This window comes from Lathyrus oleraceus, chromosome 5 (genome assembly GCF_024323335.1).
Source record: "Lathyrus oleraceus cultivar Zhongwan6 chromosome 5, CAAS_Psat_ZW6_1.0, whole genome shotgun sequence".
NCBI classification, from domain to species: Eukaryota; Viridiplantae; Streptophyta; class Magnoliopsida; order Fabales; family Fabaceae; genus Lathyrus; species Lathyrus oleraceus.
In genome coordinates this window covers 79,855,901-79,882,823 of record NC_066583.1, presented here as the reverse complement: position 1 = coordinate 79,882,823, position 26,923 = coordinate 79,855,901, and the positions used below count along the sequence as shown (strand labels likewise).

The window sequence follows — 26,923 nt, the reverse complement described above, 5'->3', positions numbered from 1 at the left end:
AAAGAATCCTATTTTGCATGCAAAAATATGAATTCAAACTGATCTGATTTGAAATAATGGCGGTAGAATAAAAACAGCTGTCATAACTCATAAATACTCACATCACAAAAATGGGCCAATAGATGGGCCGGGTCGGATCGAGCCCAGTATTACATTAACGGCCCCATCAACAAGTTTTGATTAAATCCTTTAAATCCGACGGTAGAGAGAGCTGCGTTAGTCGAACGCATGGGTGCTAAATTTCAAAACTCAATTGAAACCCTTTTTTGTATATAAAAGCCCTCCCATTCTTTTCTTCATTCCTCACACTGAAACACAACGCAACCTAGCTTTTCCTCCATAATCGATTATTCCATTCATTTCAATGGTACGCATTTTCTCCTCTCTCGTTCTTCGATTTCAGATTTTCAATTCAGTATTCGATTTTTATTGATCTTGATTTGTTTTTCTCTTTCTTTGTGATTAAGGCCTTGCCTAATCAGCAAACAGTTGATTATCCTAGTTTCAAGCTTGTGATCGTCGGTGACGGTGGCACAGGTATCGTTTTCTTCTTCTTTTTCAATGGATTCTTATTTTTCTTGTTTAGGTTATCTTCTATAATTTAAGTTAATCACATCGCCGATTTGATTCACTGAATGTTTTTTCATAACAAAATTGAATCGTTCTTACTAGTTAATTTCGTTCGCAATGATCTTCCTGGTAGATTGCGATTTGAACTTTGTTGTAATGTAATGAACATTTGCAGGAAAAACAACTTTCGTAAAGAGGCATCTTACTGGAGAATTTGAGAAGAAATATGAACGTAAGGCTCATTTTTCATTTTAACTTAGGATTACATGCTTGTAAGCATGCTTATGCACATGTTTTACTTGATTAATACATGCTTAAGTAGCTGATTTGTTGATTTGTTTTGATTGTGTACAGCAACTATTGGTGTTGAAGTGCATCCATTGGATTTCTTCACAAACTGTGGTAAGATTCGTTTCTACTGCTGGGATACTGCTGGTCAAGAGAAGTTTGGTGGTCTCAGAGATGGATACTAGTAAGTTTCATCATTTGTTTGAATATAGAAGAGATTTAGCTAGAAGTTGTTGTGCTCAAGTGTTTTGTCTGAATTTTGGTAATTTGATTTATTTGTCATATGCAACACTTATTTATACCTCACATGCATGATCATCTTTAGAACATTGTGTATAGAGGAGAATTGTCATGTTGATAACAGCGCAGATTTGTCACACTTTGGATGAAATAGCGCGCTAGTGTTTGTAGTACAGCACAATAGCGGTGTTGTGCCACTATAATGGCCATTTAACAATACTGTTGCTTTCTGTTTGATACATCCTTGCATGTTGTGAACATTACATATCAACAGTTTTGGTTCTTGCCAGCATTAGGTGTTTGGTTGTCGCTGATCCTTGTAAAATCTCTCTATTCAGTATGTAAATATTTGTAACACTGACTCACTTTTCTTTTTGGCTCACTTTTCTTTTTCCTATTGTGATCTTGACTCACTTTTCTTTTTCCTATTGTGATCTTGAGTCACTTTTCTTTATCCTATTGTGATCTTGACTCACATTTCTTTTTGATCTTTATTCTCTGGGATTAGTCTCTTTTGTCTCTCTGCATAATTGCTCCCTTTTTAATTGATTTTAACGTGCTCTCCATTTTTGCAGTATTCATGGACAGTGTGCTATTATAATGTTTGATGTTACTGCACGGCTGACATACAAGAATGTCCCTACTTGGCACCGTGATCTTTGCCGGTATGTATATGGTTGAACCCTTTTTAATTGTTCTGTAGCTTAACACAGGTATTCATCACTAAGTGGTTTATCTTGCTGTTTAGTGATTTTCTGCACCATTGTTTTCAGGGTCTGTGAAAACATCCCAATTGTTCTTTGTGGAAACAAGGTTGATGTGAAGAACAGGCAAGTGAAGGCAAAGCAGGTTACCTTCCACAGGAAGAAAAATTTGCAGTACTATGAAATATCAGCTAAGAGCAACTACAACTTTGAGAAGCCTTTCCTGTATCTTGCCAGGAAACTTGCAGGGTAGGCTTTTACTTTCTAGTTTCTAAAATGACATGAAGAAACCCATTGAACTTTATAATGCATTTCAACTAATTATTTCTAACTTGTCAATTTGCAGTGATCCTAATTTGCACTTTGTAGAATCTCCTGCACTGGCTCCACCAGAAGTTCAAATTGATATTGCTTTACAACAAAGGTAAGCTATCTGCCATCAACTTGTTTAGTTGTTTATTCAACAACCATTCATCATAGTCATGATAAAATAGGTGGATTGTATAGCATTGCCAAGTTGTGTTTTTTTAAAGATGTTTTTCTGAAATCAAAGTTGTCACAACCATCACAAATATAATTGACAGTAAATATTTTATCTGCCTCAATTAGGATAAAAAATAATCGCACTCTTAAGACCTTAAGATCATTCGCAGGCATTAAACATTTCCTTAAGATCATTCGCAGGCATTAAACATTTGTCTAGAAGTCTTACTCTTCTCATTGTATTGGTTGTTTCTTTTGCAGGCATGAGAATGAGATTCTTGAGGCTGCTAATCAGCCCCTTCCTGATGATGATGACGATGCTTTTGAATAGGAAGGACCTTCGAGAGTGCTGGCCTATGTGTGTTGATTTGTGCCGTTATATGCTGTAATGTTATGTGTTTTGTGGTTGAACCGTTGACATTTTTTTGATATAGATTTATGGATTTCAATCATCATGTGATTGAGTTGTTTTACTTTTATCCAAACCCTCACTTAATGGCTGCTATGTATCTTTACTCTGCCGTGCCATTGAAAAAGGTGTTATTCGTTTAAAGGAAACACTGTTTCGTCATATGGTATGAAATTCGAGTGACCTCTGAGAAATATTTTTATCAGACATATTTTCAAAAAAAGTTTTTTCTGAATATAAAGTCTTAATTTATTAATGAAACACTTTTTATTAAATTTTGGAAATATATTTTCGAAGATATTAGGAAAATGAATTTCCGGAACAAATTAAATCGTAACTTAAAAAATGATGAGTGTTTGGAGATACATCTATTAGAGATAATTTTAATATTTTTGTGTGGGGTCTAAGTGGTGTATTAAAAAATTCTCATATTTAATTTTTTTTTCCTAATATTTCAAAAAATAACAATAAAAGATGGGCTTCACTACATCTCAAATACGTCCTTACTGTCTGAAATTTCGGATGCACAAATATTATAAATCACTTCTCTTCAGCAGGATGGTACCCTATCACCCTTTGTACAATATTGTTCGTAAGTTATGGTTGTGTGTTATAAACATAATTATGAATTCGGAATTCGGATTTCAAAATTCAAACATCCTTGCGGAGATGTATTAATTTATAAACTAGTAGTGTAATGTATACCATTGAAAATTAATGACAATTTAAAAGAATTTTACACTGTCAAATAATCTTAGATGTTGGATATCGAAATAAATTTGACTTTTATTTTAAAACCCTATAAAGTAATACAAATAGGTGATGACGATAAATCGACGATGTAATTTCTTTAATAATTAATCTCATTTTTTATTTGTGTAATTTTTTTAATTTTATTATATACAAAATTATATATTTATCTCTATATATAAATAATTAATATAATATGAATACTTATTTGTGATATTTAATAATGATATCTTAATGTTAAAAGAAAAATATATAAAATAAAAATTATTTTTAAAAGTTTTATTAATTTTGTTTTGAAATTAAGCACAACCAATTTAACTATAATTTAATTTTAAAATACACTTTAAAAATATATATATATATATATATATATATATATATATATATATATATATATATATATATATATATATATATATATATATATTATATATATATATATATATATATATATATATATATATATATATATATATATATATATATATATATATATATATTAAAAATTAAAAACATTGTGGGGGCACATGCCCCCACTCTCATACACTTACCTCCGTCTCAATTGACAATACTTTCGAAGAATTTTTCATAACATTTAAAGTGGATTCATTATTCACACAATAAACCATTCAAGTAAGTTAGGATATTAATTTTTCTAACACTTATTCAAAAATCATACATCAATCATTAGAGCTTGTCATTCATAAAATAAAACTAATTATACAAATTTCAAATTGTTTACAAAATACATAAAAAATACAATAAATACTATGTATATCTAAAACCATGTTCCTTTCTAAGTCAGTGAAGTATTTAATATAGACAACGTTGACATATGTCACATTTCCGTCCTAAAAAATACAAAGTTCCAACCAAAATAAGGAAATATGTCCTTAATGTATATATATTCTATGATAGGCAACTTGTGCCTTATCATCTACAACTTCCACAAATAACATTAAGGTGGTTTATATAACTTTGTGATAGAAAGGAGAATCTAGCATGACGTCCCTTAATGTCTTCTATCTCCTCTTGGGTTTTTTCTGAATTAGCCCCTAATTGTGTCACCATCAGGTCGAGGTCCTTAGGTCTAGTAATTATCAAGCGATCCAACAATTTTTTTGTGATCGGAAGATGTATAAGGCATGATACATCATCAAGTTTGCCCGTCATCTCGCCGATCAAAGGATAAAATGACGACATCTTTGTGTGTCATCTCTTAATAAATGTTAATAATATACCATTGTAGGTGTTTAATTGGCTGCATTATATGGTAAAACACTAGATGGGTACTAATGTCTTGACTGATGTCATGACATGTATGTGTGACTACATTGTAGTTACTGCAGGACTAGCTAACACAGGATTTATTGAATGTCAAACTGGATGCTGTGACATTCATACCTGTCAACAGATACTAAGAAATAGAACAGTTGGTGTTCTGTTAGAACTTAGTATGTATTTCCAGTCTGGTTATCAAGGAAAAACCAGACCTGGCATAAGGCCTACTGACTGAATGTCAAACTGGATGTTATGACATTCATCATTGACAGCAGCTACTGAACATTAGACAGAGTGGTGTTCTGCTATACTTCAGCATGTCACTTAGTTTGTTCTTCAAGAGAATAACAGAACTAAATTAAGGCCAAATGTGTAAATGTTAAGTTGGACACTTTGACATTTATTAATGTAAGTTGTTACTGTAGTATGGTCATTTTGATCATGTACAGGTCAGCAAAATTGTACAGTCTGTTTTCTGGAAAAACAGACTCAGCATATGGACCTTGATGTCAAGCTGAATGTCGTGACATTCATGCCTGACAGCATATGCTATGTTGTAGGTTGTTCAGTTTTCTGTTTCAGTTTTTTCTCAGGCTATTCTTCAGGGATTCAACAACTGAGAGAAAATCCAGGAAATCAACAACCAAGCTACATTCAATGAACCTAACAAATAGCCTATTTGTTAGTAACCTAAATGTTGAATTTATGGGAACTCGCGTGACCTTAAATTCAGGAGAATACAGGTGCAAAAGCCCAGGATACTGCAATATAAAAGGAAGGCGTTCCTTCATTCAGTTTCAGGGATTTTGAGGCGTGAAGATTAAGTGTGTCCATCATACTTCACTGCTGTATTTTTGTGAGTCTTGTATTAGACATATCTTGTAAGCCAAGCCATTATCACGTTGATGATTGTTTTGGTATAGGGTGTTCATTGAGTTGTAAGTGTTGTGTCACTCAAAGCTTTTAAGCGTGAGTGCTGTGTATCTTGATTAAAGCTGTGAAGCACAATCAAGAGTTTTTGAAGTGTGACTTCAACTTGTCTTTAATAGTGTTTAAAGATAGTAATCACTGAGGTGATTGAGGGGGAGTGAGTAGGAACTCTGATCTTAGGTTAAGATTGAAATTGCATTGGGTAGGGATTAAGTGATAAGTTGTAAACGGGTGAGTTTAGCTTTGAATTGATACTACTAATAGTGGATTTCCTCCCTGGCTTGGTAGCCCCCAGATGTAGGTCATGTTGGACTGAACTGGGTAAACAATTACTTGTGTTATTTACTGCACTTACATTTAAGTTCTGCAGAATTCCCGTCTGTGCAGAATTGGATGTCATAACAACCCGTGTGACATCTAAAGTCTGATAACTAGAATTTCAATTGGCATCAGAGCAGGCACCCTGCCTGTGAATTTCTGGGTGAGATCTAGGGAAGTTACTTTCTAGTACCATGGACAAGGATTTAGGACACTCAAACAGACCACCCATGTTGGATGCCTCTAATTATGATGACTGGAAGCCTCGTATGATAGCCTTCTTAAGGTCTCTAGATAGCAAAGTCTGGAGAGCTGTCAACAAAGGATGGGAACATCCAATGAGGACAGGTGAAGATGGAGGCAGTGAGCAGATTCCTGAAGAAGAATGGGACAAGGAGCAAAAGGCACTAGCTCTTGGAAATTCCAAGGCCTTGAATGCATTGTTCAATGGAATCAGTAAGAACATCTTCAGGCTGGTGCACCACTGTGAACTAGCTAAGGAAGTTTGGGATACCCTCAAGGTAACTCATGAAGGTACTTCCAAGGTGAAGATGTCCAAACTTCAGATGCTGACCACCAAGTTTGAAAATCTGAGGATGAAAGAGGATGAGACTATTCATGACTTTCACATGAATATTCTTGAAATTGCAAACACCTCTGGTGGACTAGGTGAGAAAATGGCTGAAGAGAAACTTGTAAGAAAGATTCTCAGGTCCTTGCCTAAGAGATTTGCTATGAAGGTCACAACCATAGAGGAGGCGCAGGACATCTGCAACATGAAAGTGGATGAGCTCATTGGTTCCCTCCAAACCTTTGAAATGGGCTTGGGTGAGTATGCTGAGAAGAAGAACAAAAGCTTAGCTTTTGTATCTAATGCTGAAGAGGAGTCAGAAGAAGGATATACTGGAGGTGATGAAAGTATATCAGAAGCCTTAGCCATGCTTGGGAGACAGTTCAACAAGTTCGTGAAGAAGATTGATCAAAGAGGTAGAACCAATGTCAAGAACATCCCGTCTGACATTAAGAAAAGATCAACTTCTGATGAGAAGTTCAATCACGGCAAGGGAATCCAGTGTCATGGCTGTGAAGGGTATGGACACGTCAGAGCTGAATGCCCTACTTACCTCAAATTGCAAAATAAGGGGTTAGCTATCACATGGTCTGAAGGAGACTCTGAAAGTGAATCTGAAGGAGAATCTGCCAAACATGTCACTGCACTAACCAGTGTTTGTGCCTCTGAAGATGACTCAAGTGCAGATGAACTGACCTTTGATGAACTTGCTGCAACCTATAAGAAGCTGTGTACCACCAGTGCAGAAGTGCGTGCACAAGGAGAAAAGCAGAAGAAACTCATCAAGGAACTGGAAGATGAGAGACAGAAGCAAATGTTTGTCATAGAGGGTCTAAATGGTGAGATAGCCCTGCTGACTTCCAAGCTGAATCAGATGACTAAATCCATCAGAATGATGAATAAGGGAACTGACACCTTGGAAGAGATTCTAAAGGTGGGACAGCAGTCTGGAACCAAATCTGGCCTAGGATTTGGGAAAAGATCCTCAGCTGAACACGAACGCCCAAAGGCTAAAGTTCAGAAGTTCAAGCAGAAGTCAAAGCCAATGTCTCAACATCGAGGAACTAGGATGAATGATCATCAGAAGAGGAAATACCATAAGTGGAGGTGTCACCACTGTGGTAGACTTGGTCATATAAAAGCCTTCTGCTACTGGATTCATGGTTTCCCTAACCAAGTCTCGCATGTCAGGCCTAAGCATAAACCATATAAGCGCTATGTTCCCATCAAGAAGCAACAATGGTATGCTAGGATAGCACACACTGCTCTAAGGGCTTCTTCCAGAGAAGACTGGTACTTTGACAGTGGATGCTCAAGACATATGACTGGTATGGAAAATCTACTGGTAGATATTCAACCTCACACTACCAGCTATGTGACCTTTGGTGATGGTGCCAAAGGAAAAATAAAAGGTGTGGGTAAGCTGGACTGCTCTGGAGTTCCAAAACTGAATAATGTGCTGTTAGTAAGAGGACTAACTACAAACCTCATCAGCATAAGCCAGCTGTGTGATCAAGGGTTCCATGTTCAGTTTACTAAGGAGCTATGCATTGTGACAAATGGTGACAATCAGGAAGTTATGAGAGGAACCAGGTCCAAAGATAACTGTTATCTGTGGGAACCTCAAGTCTCTAACTTTTCCACAATGTGCTCCTCAGCCAAGGAAGAATAAGAGGTGAAGCTGTGGCATAGACGACTTGGACATCTCCACTTACGGGGAATGAAGAAGATTATATCCAAGGAAGCAGTCAGAGGGATCCCAAAGCTTCTTATTGACGAAGGAAGAGTCTGTGGAGAATGCCAGGTAGGCAAGCAAACCAAGATGTCACATCCGAAGCTGGGACATCCTACAACTTCCAGAGTTCTGGAACTGTTGCATATGGACTTAATGGGACCTATGCAGGTTGAAAGCCTTGGTGGAAAGAGATATGCCTACGTGGTGGTTGATGACCATTCCAGATACACGTGGATAAGCTTCATCAGAGAGAAGTCAGATACATTTGATGTCTTCAAAGATCTGTGCATAAGACTTCAAAGGGAAAAGGCCAGTTGTGTGGTCAGGATTAGAAGTGATCATGGTACGGAGTTCAAGAATTCCAAGTTTGATGAGTTTTGCTCATCTGAAGGAATAAGTCATGAGTTCTCCTCCCCTATAACCCCTCAGCAGAATGGAATAGTTGAAAGAAAAAATAGAACTATTCAAGAATCTGCCAGGGCAATGATTCATGCAAAGAAGCTCCCCATGCACTTTTGGGCTGAAGCAATGAATACCGCGTGCTATGTTCACAACAGAGTCACCTTGAGAAAAGGAACCTCCTCCACTCTGTATGAAATATGGAAAGGCAGAAAACCCACTGTGAAGTACTTTCACATCTTTGGAAGTAAATGCTACATCCTCACAGATCGTGAACAGAGAAGGAAGCTGGATCCCAAAAGTGATGAGGGTATATTTCTAGGATACTCCACCAACAGCAGAGCCTACAGAGTGTTCAACTACAGGACCAATGTCCTGATGGAATCCATAAATGTCATTGTGGATGATAAAGAGGAAGGGATCGATGTCATAGAGGATGTTGAAACATTCCTTGATAGTTCAACTGACATCCAAGTCAAGTCTGAAGAAGTACAGGAACCTCCTCTTGAAGATGAAGTAGATGCAACCACCAAAATGCCATCTATCAGAATTCAGAAAGACCACCCTAAGGATCTTATCATAGGGGATCCTAACAGTGGTGTGACTACCAGGTCACGGGGAATAAGCTCAAATTCCTGCTTTGTATCCAAGGTTGAACCAAAGAATGTGAAAGAAGCCCTGACTGACGAGTACCGGATCAATGCCATGCAAGAGGAACTTGAGCAGTTCAAAAGGAATGAAGTATGGGAGCTAGTTCCAAGACCTGAAGGAACCAACATCATTGGTACCAAGTGGATCTACAAAAATAAATCTGATGAGAAAGGAGTAATTACTAGGAATAAAGCAAGACTAGTAGCTCAAGGATACACTCAAGTTGAAGGGGTAGACTTTGATGAAACATTTGCTCCTGTGGCTAGGCGTGAGTCCATCAGATTGCTGTTAGGGGTATCATGCATCCTGAAGTTTAAGCTATTCCAAATGGATGTGAAAAGTGCATTCCTGAATGGCTACTTGAATGAAGAAGTCTTTGTGGAACAACCTAAAGGGTTTTGTGATCCTAACCAACCTAAGCATGTATACAGGCTGAGGAAAGCCCTGTATGGGTTGAAACAAGCACCTAGAGCATGGTATGAAAGGTTGACCGAATTTCTGACCTCAAATGGATACAAAAAAGGTGGAATAGATAAAACCTTATTTGTGAAGGATGAAGACGGCAAAATCATGATAGCTCAAATCTATGTGGATGATATAGTCTTTGGTGGAATGTCAGAACAAATGGTTCAACAATTTGTTCACCAGATGCAATCCGAGTTTGAAATGAGTTTAGTTGGAGAACTGACCTATTTCCTTGGGATGCAAGTAAACCAAATGGAGGACTCTATGTTTCTCTCCCAAAGCAAGTATGCCAAGAACATAGTTAAGAAGTTTGGTATGGATAATGCTAGGCACAAGAGGACTCCTGCGCCTACTCATCTGAAGTTAACCAAAGACGAAGGAGGCCCTGGTGTTGATCAATGCTTGTATAGAAGCATGATAGGAAGCCTACTTTACCTAACTGCAAGTAGACCTGACATTTCTTATGCAGTTGGAGTATGTGCTAGATACCAAGCAGAGCCTAAGGTGAGCCACTTGAATCAAGTCAAAAGGATTCTCAAGTACATCAATGGGACATGTGACTATGGGATGCTGTATTCACATGGTTCTGAGCCTGTCCTATCTGGGTACTGTGATGCTGACTGGGCTGGGTGTGCTGATGACAGAAAAAGCACATCAGGTGGATGTTTCTTCTTAGGAGACAACCTCATATCGTGGTTCAGCAAGAAGCAGAATTGTGTCTCTCTGTCCACTGCAGAGGCTGAATACATAGCTGCTGGAAGCAGTTGTTCCCAACTGGTTTGGATGAAACAGATGCTCACTGAGTACAATGTCACTCAAAATGTCATGACATTGTTCTGTGATAATCTCAGTGCCATCAATATCTCCAAGAATCCCATCCAACACAGCAGGACCAAACATATTGACATTAGGCACCACTTCATCAGAGATCTGGTGGAAGACAAGGTGATCACTTTAGAACATGTAGCCACGGACCTTCAACTGGCTGACATATTTACAAAGGCTCTGGATGTTACTCAGTTTGAAAACCTAAGGAGCAAACTGGGAATATGTCTCTCTGAGACCTTATAGCAACCACTGATGTTTGGGATAAATTGTTTAATATCTCTGCCTATTAAACAATTTGTACTAGGCTATGATTAGTCAACAGATCATAGCTATTCTACTTGCAACAAGGGTGGATACAAGAGGGTAAGGAGACACCCTACTGTGAGAAGGCCAATGTACCTGCAGGAGTTCAAGGATGCTGTCCATGCAGGAGTGGTTCTGGATGTCAGAAACAAAATAATGGCATCTGATATGGTGGTACCTACTGTAAAGCAAAAGTGGGTGATTACTTGATCAAAGCTGTGAAGCAAGATCAAGTGGATGGTAACTTGGTTGAAACTGTGAAGTAAAACCAAGTCTGTAACTCTGTCGTTATTCTCTGGTTATGTTGTTGGCTTTGGCAACATTTTTGACAAAAAGGGGGAGTAACCCCTGACAAACAGAGTGGGTGTCTCTACAACAGACACTCATGGGTCTCTACAACAGACTCTCAAGACGACAGATTCCTCCCCTGCAGCGATTGTGTGTGAAGTTTTTATTTAACTTCTGTATGTGTGTGAGTGTGCTGCCACTCTGAGTGTATTAGCTAGTATTGATTCCTGCTAGGTGTGTAATTCCGCTGCTATGAACTCTGTTATGGGGATCAAAGTGTTTTAGCCAAAAAATTTCCAAAGGGGGAGTTTGTAGGTGTTTAATTGGCTGCATTATATGGTAAAACACTAGATGGGTACTAATGTCTTGACTGATGTCATGACATGTATGTGTGACTACATTGTAGTTACTGCAGGACTAGCTAACACAGGATTTATTGAATGTCAAACTGGATGCTGTGACATTCATACCTGTCAACAGATACTAAGAAATAGAACAGTTGGTGTTCTGTTAGAACTTAGTATGTATTTCCAGTCTGGTTATCAAGGAAAAACCAGACCTGGCATAAGGCCTACTGACTGAATGTCAAACTGGATGTTATGACATTCATCATTGACAGCAGCTACTGAACATTAGACAGAGTGGTGTTCTGCTATACTTCAGCATGTCACTTAGTTTGTTCTTCAAGAGAATAACAGAACTAAATTAAGGCCAAATGTGTAAATGTTAAGTTGGACACTTTGACATTTATTAATGTAAGTTGTTACTGTAGTATGGTCATTTTGATCATGTACAGGTCAGCAAAATTGTACAGTCTGTTTTCTGGAAAAACAGACTCAGCATATGGACCTTGATTTCAAGCTGAATGTCGTGACATTCATGCCTGACAGCATATGCTATGTTGTAGGTTGTTCAGTTTTCTGTTTCAGTTTTTTCTCAGGCTATTCTTCAGGGATTCAACAACTGAGAGAAAATCCAGGAAATCAACAACCAAGCTACATTCAATGAACCTAACAAATAGCCTATTTGTTAGTAACCTAAATGTTGAATTTATGGGAACTCGCGTGACCTTAAATTCAGGAGAATACAGGTGCAAAAGCCCAGGATACTGCAATATAAAAGGAAGGCGTTCCTTCATTCAGTTTCAGGGATTTTGAGGCGTGAAGATTAAGTGTGTCCATCATACTTCACTGCTGTATTTTTGTGAGTCTTGTATTAGACATATCTTGTAAGCCAAGCCATTATCACGTTGATGATTGTTTTGGTATAGGGTGTTCATTGAGTTGTAAGTGTTGTGTCACTCAAAGCTTTTAAGCGTGAGTGCTGTGTATCTTGATTAAAGCTGTGAAGCACAATCAAGAGTTTTTGAAGTGTGACTTCAACTTGTCTTTAATAGTGTTTAAAGATAGTAGTCACTGAGGTGATTGAGGGGGAGTGAGTAGGAACTCTGATCTTAGGTTAAGATTGAAATTGCATTGGGTAGGGATTAAGTGATAAGTTGTAAACGGGTGAGTTTAGCTTTGAATTGATACTACTAATAGTGGATTTCCTCCCTGGCTTGGTAGCCCCCAGATGTAGGTCATGTTGGACTGAACTGGGTAAACAATTACTTGTGTTATTTACTGCACTTACATTTAAGTTCTGCAGAATTCCCGTCTGTGCAGAATTGGATGTCATAACAACCCGTGTGACATCTAAAGTCTGATAACTAGAATTTCAACCATGACAAATATAACCATATCCATTCTTACTGAAGCTCTTCGGCCTAGACAACTCCAATGCGTGCTAAAACCAAGGCTTATTGGTTGTGGAAGCTATATTTTCTTACCTTGGTTTATACGTTTTAACGTGTCACGATTCTACAAAAATAACTAGATCAATGTCAAATAGTTCAATTAGTATAAAATAAATGTTTAAAAAAGTAATGAAATATTTATGATACCTCTCTCTCCCACACATGGTGTGCATATAGAGGAAGTAGTGAATTGTCTTCGGCACCTCCAAAAAACTAGCAGGTAAATAAACATTAGGTCCGGATGCAAGATGTGGATCATGCATGTGTACATCAACATGAATGAGAGGCACACTTAAAAGAAGATCCCTTAACATTATGCAACGGTTTTTCAAGTGCAGGTTACGAGAGCCACACTTTTTCAATGCATAGTGATCATGTTGGGCCACTCGACCATGTTTGTATATATGTTGTTCATCAGCCATTTTTTTTATAAAATTAAGAAACATAATATCAATAAAGATAGTTAAAAAATGAATGCATAATAGAAAAGTAAAGATTTTATTATCCGTACCAAGGCTCTGAATTTCAAAATTCGGACCAAAACGAACTAAAGAAAAATGCGCTCACAAACATACCATAACCTCAAATGAATCAATTTCAAACCAAATATTATTATGAACAACCAAATAGTACATTTATATTAAATTCATTCTAATGTAGTATAACTTTAACTATTAATGAGTTGCATACATCACTAATCAAAACACAAAAAAAGCAAGGATATGAGAAACTTACCAAATGAGAGAGATGTTTGTGCTTAGCTTGAATGGAGACAAGTAAAAGATGATGAAAACCTAGGTTGATGGGAAGATATTTGTGCTTGCTCCTTCAGAGAAATAATGGAACAATGTGATAGATGTTCTTCATTTGCAACACTTAGTTGGTTTTGGTTTGTTTAAAATGGAAGGGAATGAAGAGGGAAAGATAGAGTGTGAATACTTAAATGAAAACATAAGGAGCTTGAACATACAAGTTTAATATGAAGTTTGACATCCAAACATTTATTTTACTTTAATGGTGTCGTGGTTCTAAGGTTGGATTGTTGTGGTGTGTGGGGTGCCTCCGGATTCCAAAATCCATAAATTGTTTACTTGTATTTGGTGTATTTTTTTGGTGCGTCCAATTTTAAAATAAAAATTTTAAGGGCTTTTTTAATTGTCTATATGAGTTGATGTGAATGATTAGTTTAATTGTATGAGTTAATTTGGTTGTTTCATGGTGGTTGATATGAATTGTGAGACTGATAACATGTTGCTTATCTATCCTTGTTGTTTACACACATTATCTATATATGAATGTATTCTCATCCCCTGTTATTTCTGGTGTTTGTACTTTACCACGATGGTGTAGATACTCGGGTAGATGCACCTTAGTAGTTGTTGACTTAGAGGATGACATATTTGTCCTCTTCATTTATCTTTTTCCTTTTGAGTTACTAGTGCGTTGCCTTATAGTGTAACATTGGGGAGAGGGGAGAACATTTCTATTTTGTTTCAAGTTTGAGAGTATTTTGTTTTAAACACTATTTACTCCGATTGAGGAGTTTTGAGATAATTTTTAATTATGAGATATTTGAATTACTTTATGAGATTACTGTAGTTATTTTATTTTCTTAATTCTGTTGTGATGAGTCTAATTAAGATGAGCATGTGATGATGACGCGCGTGACACCTTATGTTTGAGTATTTGAAATTTCCTATAATTATATATATTTGTAAGTGGAATTTTTATGGTGTTACAATTTGTCTCCTGTCTTGATCTTCGAACCAAGTGCGACTATGCATGCTTTGTTCATATCACTTAGCTTGCTCATTCCCATACCTCCCTTTGTTTTTGCTTCAGTTATTTTATCTCAGCTAATTGTATGCAAATGTTTATCATCTTCAACATCCCCCCAAATGAAGTTCCTTTAAATTTGTTGAATCTTATTGCATCTCGAAAAACGTGATTCTTCGTGAAGGTGTTCGCACACTCGCGGGAAAAAATGATTCGAATAGAGTCACCACGAACTTTATTATTCCAAAAATAGAAAAGGGAAAATATTGATAAAATCCTTAAAAAAAGAAAATGATCAACACAACCAAATTCGGGTTCAGGAGTCGGTTATGATATGAGAATGTATTAACACCTCTGGCATCTGTTGTATTCAACGATAGCCTTTTAGTTAGATTTGTGATTTGAATATTAGCTAACGTTAATTGTTATCTTCTACTTATTGAGTGAGAAAATAAAAAGGAAATACATTTTTTATTAAAGGGGCGTCTGACAAGATTTCTCAATCTCGCTCCTACGTATCTCCTGATGCTATGGAGAACTCAAGGTTACGTATTTCTACTTAGAAAGAACTACTGGGTTGATTTCTTTTAAGGAGTGATCCTTTAGACATATCGAGTGACTAAACCTTTACTTACTTCTCACTCTTGGAGGCGTAAGTCTTTGTTTGTTTCACGTCGATATGGATAAAGCGTACTCATTCTGAAACAGTTTTTGGAGTCGTTCAAGGGCGGAAACCAAGTTTGATTTGTTGAGTGCTTCTGGATGATGATTACTCGACTGTCCGAGTAAGGCTACTCATATCCAAGTAATCTAGAAGAGGAATAAAAGGCTCTAGACCATCTCCTTTTTCATCTTTAATTGTAAAATGATTTAGATAAGGTTAATGTATTTTGGACTGACGATAAATACTCGAATGACTGAGTAAGGCTACTTGTATCCAAATATTTGGGAAAAGAAGTAGAAGGCTCTAGACCACGTCCTTTTTCATCCAGGTTATTACAAAAATGAGTATGACTTAAGTTTTTATTATGAAAGCGGTTTGAGGTGAATCGAATTAGAAGTTTTCAATGGATGACAATTGCTCGAATGGTCGAGTAAGACAATTCGTATTCAAACAATCAAGGAGAGGAATCAAATGCTCTAGACCATCTCCCTTTTCACCTTTTTTGAAATGATGTTTTAAGTATGATTAGATATTTTATTTTGAATTAGATAAAAGACGCTTGATGTTGATCGAGGTTTTTATTTGCATTTAACTCAAACATGATGAAATGATTTGAATTTTTTTTGAAAATGATGGAGAAGTGGAAAATGGAAATGATTTTGATTTAGGAAAATTGCTCGACATTAGATCAAGTATTTGTTTTTTTTGTTCTTTTTTGAAAGTGTTGATTTTAATCTTTGAATTATCAATCAATCTAACACAATAACAGTAAAAAATAAAGGAAAACGGTAAACTTATTACACATTAAGGGAATGAGGATACAATTTATCAAATGAGAATGTAATACAACAATTAACAATACAAGCTCAATAAACAACTGTAAATAGCCAATGATCTCATTCTAAGGAGGCCCAAGAGAAAGTCAAGGGACCATAAATAAATCGGAGTTTTAAACTACTGAATTTAGCGGTATGTTAAACAATCGTAAATTGATTCATGTAGGAATCACCCTATCTGAGGCCGGTCAATAAACTCTATGCGTTTAAGTAGTTTCTGAAGTTAAATTGAATTTTTAACTAAGAAATTGCAATGCATTTGAAAATCCCACAACTTGATGATTTAAACGACATTGTTAAAGGTAAAAAGAAACGATAATTAAACTATTGAATGTAGCACTATGTTAAGCAATCGTAAAGTAATTCATGTAGGAATCACTCTATATGGGACCGATTAATAAACTCTATGCGTTTAAACAGTTTCTGAAGTTAAATTAAATTTTTAACTCCAAAATTACGACACATAAGTGAAACCGATGAGACAAATAAATCGAGTTTTCTTCTTAACAATTTAAAAAAAAAAATTAATTAAACTAATCCATTAATCAATTAAATCAAAAACTATAATTGCTAATCTAAATAAAATAAAATAAAAATAAATAAATGAGATGATGCAAATAAAATCTAAAACACAACAAATCCCAATACTAAACTAAAATCAAATTTTACAGCATATAATAATAATAATAATAATAATAATAATAATAATAATAGTAATAATAATAATAATAATAATAATAATAGTAATAATAATATATAAAAACAAAAACAAAAAAAAATATAAACACAAGGTGGGGCGACAAACTTTGGCAGAGTGAGGATTTTTTTCTTCAAAATTAACCACAAAGAGACATGTGGCATGAAGAAAGTAAGAAGTCAAAATCCACACACACACACTCTCTCTATATACACAACAGAAATAAGCAAAACAACAAAAATAAAACTCCTCTGTTGTTTCTCGCATTTCAAACTTCACATACAACAACGTAAATTTTAACCAGTGTCAAATTCCACACTTTCTCCTCTCCTATTTTCTCTCTCTCTCTCTCTCTCTCTCACTCTCTCTCTCTCTCTCTCTCTCTCTCTCGTTTGAAGGGTGCGATGGAAGCTTGAGGAGATCGGAGAAGAGTTTGAAGGTGAGTTGAGGTGGTTCGATGATGATGATAGGGTGGTTGAAGGTGTTTTCTGTTGTTGTTGTTTGAAGGTTGTATTGTTGTTCAGTTGGTGAGAAGAGAGGGTGTCGAGGAAGTGTGATTTGTGAAGGAGAGTGAACACTAACATGAGAAGTAAATATTGGAGCGAAGTTTATTTGATGTTTGAATGATGAGAAGGACATGGGTTGTTAAGAGTTGAGAGATGAAGCAAGGTTGAGTGTTTTTAGTTGTAAAGGTTTTTTCATTTCTGAGAGAGAAAATATGATGAGGGAAGACGATGATAGGGAGTTATGAGAAACCCTGTTTCTCAACTTTAATTTTTTTCCTGGTTCACTTTTTTTTGCCTCTCTTTTGTTGTGGATCTAATGTCCAAGATGGAAAATCCACCGTTCAAAGTTGCGCCATGTGGAATGTGTCTATTAGTCATCTCTTTTCTTAATTTCATCAGCATTAAACATGCTACAAAATAGATTTTTTTAATTAAATTTTTTAATGACAAAGGGACTCATAATAATAATTTTTTTAATGCGAAGAAAGAGTTAAAATTAATTAAAACAAAATAAATAAATAAAAGTTAAATAATCAAAATAAAATCCAAGTGAAACATAAATAATTTTATTTATTTTTGGTGAATATTTTGATAAAAGAAACTAAATAAAAAGGATAAAATGAGTAAAAAAGCAGCGTAGAAATGCTCGAAAAAATAAATTGAATGCATCAAAATGATCAGCACAGAACAAACTTCTCGGAGACATACATGTTTTGATCATATTTTGAAATAAAAAATGATTGGTTAAAAGGCTCAGGCTGATCAAAATGCGCTCGAAAGTAGTCGAAAAAATACAACGAGCACATCAGGTTAAACTACATGAATCGTAGATTAAAACCCTACAAAGATTCATATGACGATAATACTCTTGATTTTCATCCTCTGAAACATGATAAAATGTAATTGACGGTGCACTGAGATTGAGAAATCAACCCTTTTGATCTTCTCAAACAAAATGACTGAATCAATATTATCAAGACCAGATAAAATGTTAGAACTCCTAACTTTTCATCTAAACCGTGATAAATACTTTTGACTGATGTAATACATGATAAAATGAGATGATGATACTATGTAGATGCAAGTGAAAAAATTAGGGTAAAAATTAGGGTATGACAGCTGCCCATATTTAAACTTCTTTAACTAGAGGATATGAAGAACTCATATCTTCAAATTGTCATGGTGAAAGATAGCTTAAATACCAAACATACCCAAAATTTCCCCTTTTATGAAATAGAATGATGTGATTATGGTTATGAATGGATACAAAGAGATTAAGAAATACTCTTGATTTCTTAATCATCGGGTGATATGAATGAGTGCAATGAAGGTTGAGAAGTACTTTTGACTCCTAAATAATGAATGTGAATGAATTAAGAAATACTCTTGATTTCTTAATCATTATATGACAATGATATGAATGAAGTAAGAAATACTCTTGATTTCTTAATCATTAGATGACAATGATATAAATGAAGTAAGAAATACTCTTGATTTTTTAATCATTAGATGTTATGCAAGATGACTGGGGATGGATTTGTTACAAAGTATCAAGTTCTACTGTTCTTTAGACGTTCTTCGTTGAAGGTAGACTCTCTTGAGGAAGGAATGATCATATTCATCTACATTTGGCTAAAGATGCCATATTCAGTTGGTCTGGGTTGGGACCTTGCATTGAGCTACTCTTGTCTAAAACTATCGCATTTGTATCCAACTGCTATTGGCTTAAAACATTGCAACCAACTGCTCTTGGCTGAAAGAACATCAGTTGGGGGAACGTAAAATACTCTCTGGGGAATAACCTCTTATTCAAGCTGCTATAGCCTGACAACGGACTTCTATGGGGTTACAACATATCAAATCGAGGGTTGAGAAAATAAATACAATATCGACTTAGGAGTCGAGAACAAATCAAGACACAAGTTAACTCGGGGGTTAAAGAAACATCAAGATAAAACAACATCAAATTAGGGGTTGAGAACAAATCAAGACACAAGTCAACTCGGGGGGTTGAGGAAACATCAAGATAAAATGACATCAACGGGGTTGGAAGATATTCAAAGGCAACAACATCGACTCAGGGGTCGAGAACATAACGACATGATATTGACGACTCGAGGGTTGAAAAAGGTTAAGACAACGGCATTGACTTGGGGGTCGAAAATAAAGATAACATTAACTCGGGGGTCGAGAATTATGATAAGATATCAACTTGGAGGTTGAGGAAATAAAGACAACGACATTGACTCAGGGGTCGAGACATATAAATTTGGGGGTAAAGAAAATAAAGACAATATTGACATGCAGGAAAAGATTTTTGCATTGGGAATGAGACACTTAGGGAGCAGTTGGCTCAACCCAAACTGTCTAGCCACCAAGTTAGGTTGGTAAGGAGCGACCCTCAAGCCAACCGTTGCAATAGCCAGCCTCGTCCATAAAATGGTGGAATTGAAACACGCAAATAGAACTTTCTCGATTTAATCTTGCTCTTGTCCAGATTAGTTGGGGTAAGGTTTTCTGAACTAGTCAGGACCGCACTGAGGATTGGCGAAAGGGGCCATCGACTTGGTGAAGTTTTTGCACCAATAAAACATCCAGAAGTAGCCTTCAAATATTTCGAATGAGGTAGCCTTCTCGCCTTCTGCGGTAAGCTTAGCTAGGCAAGGACCTTCGATCCCCACTCTCGAGTGAGGAAGAAATATGTTCTTCAAGGAAGATTTAAAAGTGGCGTTTAGCCACCACTACAAAATCCATATAGGTCCACCGATCGTAGACTGTCAGGATTTTCTAGCCTCACTATATTAGCAACAACCAAGGCCAAAGAGTCGTAAAGTCCCGTGAGAATTAATTGGATCATGCATATCCTCATACCTTCATAAAGCTGGGTTGCAAAGGGAACATATTTTTTGGCTACCTGAATGAATCTAGCGCAAATACATATCTCGATAACGAGTAGGTAAGAAATGCGATGTATTCGTGCACATAAACATCGTAGGTGGCCTGTCGGTGATCCTTTATGAAGGAGTTATAGGCTGGCCTAGAAAAGGAGAAGAGAGGATTAGTTCTGGTAACCATTTCGGGATCGAAGTCCATTCCCATTGGGTGAAGGACAACTATAGCAACTATGTCAAAGAAAGTGGGAGTTATCACCATGCAAGGCAGTTGAAAAGTGTTGGTGGAAGTATCGCAGAAACATATGGAAGCAATTAGTATATGCGCATTGTAAGGGAGACTTACCCTGGATAGCTAGATCAAGTCATAAATCTCCAAATCTTTCCAATAATGTGCACTCCTCTGTTCAACTCTATCCATCCACTTAATATATTTAACATCCTCAAGTGGCGGAGAAAAGCGGAAGACGTGGTTCTTGAAGAAGTTGAATTTTAGAGGTTCATCAAGAAACACCAACAATTTGTACCCACGGTATATAGGAAAATAATCATGTAAAAGTTGCGGTTTCTTAATGTACTTTGGCAAGGGACTCATGAATGCATGCACTTTACCAGCAAACACATATAGGGTGAAACATGTCCAGAATCTCGAGAGGGACAGTCGACAGGAGCCCTCATTCCACCAAAGGGACCGGTCGACCAAACAACATGGTATAAAAGACTTGGTAAGTTTATAAGTCTCGAAGCTTTGATGGGCATCATCGACAACATGTTGGAGCGGTTATCGTCAAGCGGACGTGGAGATGTGGAAAAGCAGTTACCACTCAACTTGGGTTACACGAAAAACATCATATTTGAAGACATGTAAGCGCACTAGTGGGAACCTAAAGAACTGAACGTGGAGAAAACGCAACAAGCCCCATATTGGTCATAACCACCGTCGAAGGCTATCTTGTAAATAAAATAAATAGCAAACTCATACATTGGATAAAGGATCGCAAAATTTAATGCATACTCTCCATACCACTAGAGTACCCGAGTCATAGAGCGAAACAATTGAGCGAGAAACATGTATGCGTCCATCCTTTTTAAATATTTTTTGTTTCCTTAAACGGAACATATAGTTTTTTCTTTGTTTTATTTAACGTTATTTACTGCATTTCTACCTCATCATTTATTACAACTTGACTTCATTTAAAGTCTCTTTGCCATATTACATTCATTTCACACGTACATGTGGTTACGCAAGTTATTTGCATAAATAGCTTTGGAGATTTTTCGAGTTAATCTCACAGACTTTCAAACTCATGATTGTTTACCAAAAACACCGGTAAACACCAAGTTAATTCTTCTTGGTACATGATATTGGCTATTTCCTGTTGGATTTCTCTCTCTAGCTTCCTAAGACCATTGTGACCTCTTCCATCGTGAAAGGTTGTCTGAAATCCTTTCAATCGCCCAAGATGGTTTTTTCTTCTTTGGATGTTCTGAATGATATGCATCCTCTAGTCTTCTACATGTTATTTGACATTGTTTAGATTGTTGAGGAGATTAGTATTCTACATGTTATTTGACATTGTTTAGATTATTGAGGAGATTAGTATTTCCCTTCTAAGCATCTTTAATCATGTCTTCGTAATTTTCCTCAAGCAACCAAGCATAATTTTCCTCAATCTCCCATTATATCTTATATCATACATTGATTAATACAAAGTACAAACAATCAATAATATAAGAAATGAATATGCTGTAGAAAAGAATTGTTTGTCCTTATTTCAAAAGTTGACAACTATGCAAATTGAGGGTAAAATTGGTCCAAAAAATACATTTTGTGATTAAATTGTCAAGCTAACTAATAGTTACTATGATTAACATTGTTAAATGAGATATATGGTTTTAATCAATAAGAGTATATATATATTATTATCAATTTTGTTTATTAAAAATGTATTATTCACTTGTAACTAAAAAGTATTGTATAACAGGAGTACATTGTCTTCAAGAAATGTATTGTTCACAGGACACCAACTTTTTCTCTTTTGTCATTTCAATATTTTTTCTCTTTCAATTTATTTTAAATTCAAGTTCTCATTTTTCCCTCCTTTATATGCATTTATATATAGCTTTTCTAATATTTCTATTTTCTTTGTACACTATTTCTATCTTTTATATATATTTTTTATTTTCTTCTTACTTTTATTTTTAGCATTCCTTTTTTTATTGACTTGTTATCAGCTCACAAATTCACTTTTAATATTTTCATTTTTTCCAATTAATATATATATATATATATATATATATATATATATATATATATATATATATATATATATATATATATATATATATATAGAGAGAGAGAGAGAGAGAGAGAGAGAGAGAGAGAAAGAGAGAGAGATTAATTAGAATACACTATCAGTGTAGAACCATTTTACACTATCATCCAATTAAAACTATTTATTTTGACATATAAGTATGTAATTAAAAATAAATATAATAATAATAATTAAATCATAATAATAACAATTTCTCCATGTTTCTCTCTTTCTCTTTCTTCTTTCACTTTTCTCTCACTCTCTTTCTCTTTCTTCTTTCACGTTTCTCTCACTCCCTTTATTTCTCATTTCAGTTACTTCTATTATTCTTCCCCCACTTCATCCATCTATTCAAAATTGATCTTTATACTTTCACAAATTTTATCTCACAAACCATATTTGCAAATCTCTACATACATGAGGTTAAACCTCGAACTAATAATATTTTCTTCTTTTTTATGATTGTGTGACTTTCCAATTTTTGTTTTCTTTTAATATTAAAAATTTAAGTAGAATAATTTATGAACTTCTACCGATTGTTGAAACTTTATAAAATTTAAAGCAATGGTAGCTTGAGTTTTAACAAATAATATGGGATTTGATTAAAAGAGAAAGATATAAGTATTGTATTTAATTTTACTAGCTTTACTAGTGTAATATTATTTTTGTTATCATGTTTAATAGTTGTGTAAATATTATTTGTATTATTATAACAGATTAAGAGATGCAAAACATACATGAAGATTCAACCATAGTTAGCTCTGATGACATGCTTGAAAGTGTTGTTGGTATTGATCCTCTCAATAACAGACTACCAACAGAGCCTCCCTTAGAGTCATACGAAGGAATAGAGTTTGCATCAATTAAAGAGATGAGAATTTACTACATAAGATATGCTAAGAATAAAGTTTTTAGCTTTCGTATGGGCCGTGTTACTAAATCAAGAACAAATGATATGATAATAGATCGAGAATTTCTCTGTTCAAAGGAGGGATTTCAGGCAAAAAAATATGTGAAAGAAAAAAGTAATAGTATTATCGTACACGGTGAAACAACGGTAGGATGCAAGGCAATGTAAAGAAAATGGAGAAAAATGGATTGTTTCAAGATTTTTAAGGGAGCATAATCATGAACTATTTTCTCCTAGAAGTTCACAGTTTCTTCGAGTACATGGAAAGAAGACTAATGTGCAAAAAAAACTTATTGGTGTGTTGTATGATTCTGGTTTAGGCCCTAGTAAAATAAGATATGTCTTATGTACTGAAAATGGTGGTGTTGATAATGTTAGATTTAGTCTACAAGATGTTATCAATGACTTAACTGAAAAGAGACAAAAAAAGTTAGAAAATGGAGATGCTCAAATGATGTTATCATATTTTAAAAGTTGTCAATTGAAGAATCCTGGGTTTTTCTATGCTTTTCAAATGGACGCTGAAGGAAGATTAGCAAATTGTTTTTGGGTTGATTCAAGGTCCAAAATGGCATATAAATACTTTGGTGATGTTGTTACTTTTGATCCGGCGTATTTGACAAATAAATATAAAATGCCTTTTGTTCCATTCACAGGAGTTAATCATCATCAACAATCCATTCTTTTTGGTTGTGCTCTATTATGGGATGAAACTATAGAGAGTTTTTTTTGTTGCTAAATACTTGGTTAGAAGCAATGAGTGGAGTTTCTCCTAAAACTATCATCACAGATCAAGATGCTGCTATTAGTAATGCAGTTGCAAATGTATTTCCAAAGGTTAATCATCATTATTGCATGTGGCATATTGAGAAAAAAGTTCCTGAATACTTGAATCGTGTCTATCACGAACATGGTAAATTTAAAAATCAATTTTACAAGTGCATCCACCAATCTACCACTGTTGAAGAATTTGATTCTGATTGGGAAGCAATGATTGATAAATATGGATTACAAGATAATCAATGGTTAAACAAGATATTCTCCATTCGAGAAAAATGGATTCCTGCTTATGTACGTCACAATTTTTGTGCAGGAATGTCTACTACTCAAAGGAATGAAAGTATGAATAAATATTTTAAGGATTATTTGAATTCAAGTACTTCATTAAGCCAGTTTTTGACACAATATGAAAAAGATCTTGATGCACGTTACAACAAGGAAAGAGAGAAGACTTTCAAAACAAGAAATTCAAAGCCACTTTTACGAAGACTTTTAAAACAAGAAATTCAAAGCCACTTTTACGAATTTTATATCCCATGGAAGAAGAAACTTCAAAAATTTATACAAGAAAAATGTTTAGAATATTTCAAGATGAGTTGGTTGGTTCTCAATTATTTATCACAGAAAAGGTTAAGTTTTCTATTGAAGTCTCAACGTATAAAGTTCGTGAAATTTACAAAGAGAAGCCTATCTACTATGTGAATTTTCATGTCACTTCAAAAGAAGCAAATTGTAGTCGTCACATGTTTGAATATTCAGGTATTCTTTGTAGACATGTATTATGTGTATTCATAAAGAAAAAGGTTTATTGTCTCCCTTCACAGTATGTTTTACATCTTACATAGATGGTCTATTAATGCTAAAAAAGAAAAGGTAAAAGAAGTGACAATTGAAGGATTTCAAGAAGGAAGCAGCAACGCTTCTGACACTTCATTGTTTAATAGTATTATGGTTCGCTCCCTCGAACTATCAGAAAGAGGTTCACAATCCGAAAAACATCACGATATTGCAATTCAAAATTTGCAAAATGGGATTGTAAAACTTGATTTATTGGATATTGAAGAGTCAAATAAGAAGTTTGTTGATTCAACATCTGAAGATATGCCAAAAGCATCTGATGTTAATATAGCTTTGCATGACCCTCCACTTATAGCAACTAAAGGACGTCTGCGGACTTTGCGAATGAAAAGTAGTTTGGAGATGGTCAGAAAAGGTTCCCCTACTTGTAGTTATTGCATGAAAAGGGTCATACTAAGCCTAAATGTCCAAATTTAAATCAAACAAGGTATCTTAAAATTACATGTACATGTCTTCTCATTTTTTTATCATGTTAATTTGATTCACTAACAACATACTTGTGATTTTTAGGTGATAAATTCAATTTTCAAACTCTATTTTGAAACTTCTATATTGTTGGTTGATTAAGAGGTAATCGTTTTTTCTAATGTTACTACTTTTGCTTATATTTATACTAGTGTTAATTTTAATAATTAATTGTCTTCATATTATAATTGAAGGTTTTTATTCAAGTCATGCCTTATCAAATCTTTTAGAACAGGAAAATTCAACAAGTTGCTTCTATGCTCTTTGGAGACTTCATCAGAGCCTTATTTAAGTTGTTGGCATTTTGCACTTACTATTTTACTCTACTGTGATTTTTGTGTTTAGATTAAATGGTCTTTTATTGATTTTTTTTATGTGGAGTCTATGAGGGATTAGAGAAGCATTTCTCATTCTTTATAAAGTTATGTGCTTATCCATTTATTCTTAACTTTTGAATTTTTTTCAAATTTTATCTGATATTGAATGCTTTTATGTAGAGAGGTCGTTAATTTTTATTTTCTTTTCTTTTTCATGCTCAATCTATAGAGACAATTTATTATATCTTTCTCTTTTAATCAAATCCCATATTCTTTGTTAAAACTCAAGCTATCATTGCTTTAAATTTTATAAAGTTTCAACAATCGGTAGAAGTTCATAAATTATTCTACTTAAAATTTGAAATTCTGGTATCAGATATGAGATGTTGAAGGTAATGTCACGACACTAATATCTGAACAATACAAAAATAGGATAAGAGATAAAGAACAGTAATGCAAGAGATACAAATAATTGTTAACCCAGTTCAGTGCAAACTCACCTACGTCTGGGGGCTACCAAGCCAGGAAGGAAATCCACTAAAATAGAATCAGTTCAAAGACTCTCAGTAAACAACTTCGAGTTACAGTCTTTTCACATAATCTCTACCCGTGTGACTTCTACCTAAGAACTCTTAGATATGAGACCCTACTCACTCCCTCTCAATCACAGTAGTGATATAAACAAGAATTACAATGAAAAGAAGACACTCTTCAAAGACACACACTTGATCTTACTTAACAACTTCAATCAAGTAGACACACACTCATGCTTAAAAGCTTAGAGTGACAAATTACAACTCAAAAATCAGACAAATTCAATCATCGATGGATGAATTGAATGGCTTGCAATTCACACGTCCACAAAAGACTTAAACCCTTATTCTCTCTCAATATTTCGTT

General features: G+C 35.0%; 2 protein-coding genes across 2 annotated transcripts; both read left to right on the top strand.

Moving 5' to 3' along the window:
* The first annotated feature begins 216 nt into the window (after nucleotides 1–216).
* LOC127086761 (GTP-binding nuclear protein Ran/TC4) lies at nucleotides 217–2,856 on the top strand. The gene is made up of 8 exons (XM_051027559.1): nucleotides 217–367; nucleotides 468–537; nucleotides 746–802; nucleotides 925–1,042; nucleotides 1,674–1,763; nucleotides 1,872–2,051; nucleotides 2,149–2,226; nucleotides 2,547–2,856. The coding sequence occupies exons 1-8, from the start codon at nucleotides 365–367 to the stop codon at nucleotides 2,614–2,616; spliced, it is 666 nt and encodes a 221-aa protein (XP_050883516.1). The 5' UTR covers nucleotides 217–364; the 3' UTR covers nucleotides 2,617–2,856.
* A 20,561-nt stretch (nucleotides 2,857–23,417) lies between these two features.
* On the top strand, nucleotides 23,418–25,808 carry LOC127078846 (protein FAR1-RELATED SEQUENCE 7). The gene is made up of 6 exons (XM_051019267.1): nucleotides 23,418–23,718; nucleotides 23,924–24,215; nucleotides 24,323–24,810; nucleotides 25,008–25,128; nucleotides 25,229–25,586; nucleotides 25,752–25,808. Exons 1-6 carry the CDS (start codon nucleotides 23,418–23,420, stop codon nucleotides 25,806–25,808), a joined length of 1,617 nt encoding a protein of 538 aa, XP_050875224.1.
* The last annotated feature ends 1,115 nt before the right edge of the window (nucleotides 25,809–26,923 follow it).

Coding starts and splice junctions, on each gene's coding strand:
- LOC127086761 (XM_051027559.1), top strand. Junction 538..745: donor CGTCGGTGACGGTGGCACAG/GTATCGTTTTCT, acceptor GAACATTTGCAG/GAAAAACAACTTTCGTAAAG. Junction 803..924: donor ATTTGAGAAGAAATATGAAC/GTAAGGCTCATT, acceptor GATTGTGTACAG/CAACTATTGGTGTTGAAGTG.
- LOC127078846 (XM_051019267.1), top strand. CDS start 23,418: ATGCAAAACATACATGAAGATTCAACCATAGTTAGCTCTGATGACATG. Junction 23,719..23,923: donor AAAATATGTGAAAGAAAAAA/GTAATAGTATTA, acceptor ATTCTGGTTTAG/GCCCTAGTAAAATAAGATAT. Junction 25,587..25,751: donor TGAAAAGTAGTTTGGAGATG/GTCAGAAAAGGT, acceptor TGTGATTTTTAG/GTGATAAATTCAATTTTCAA.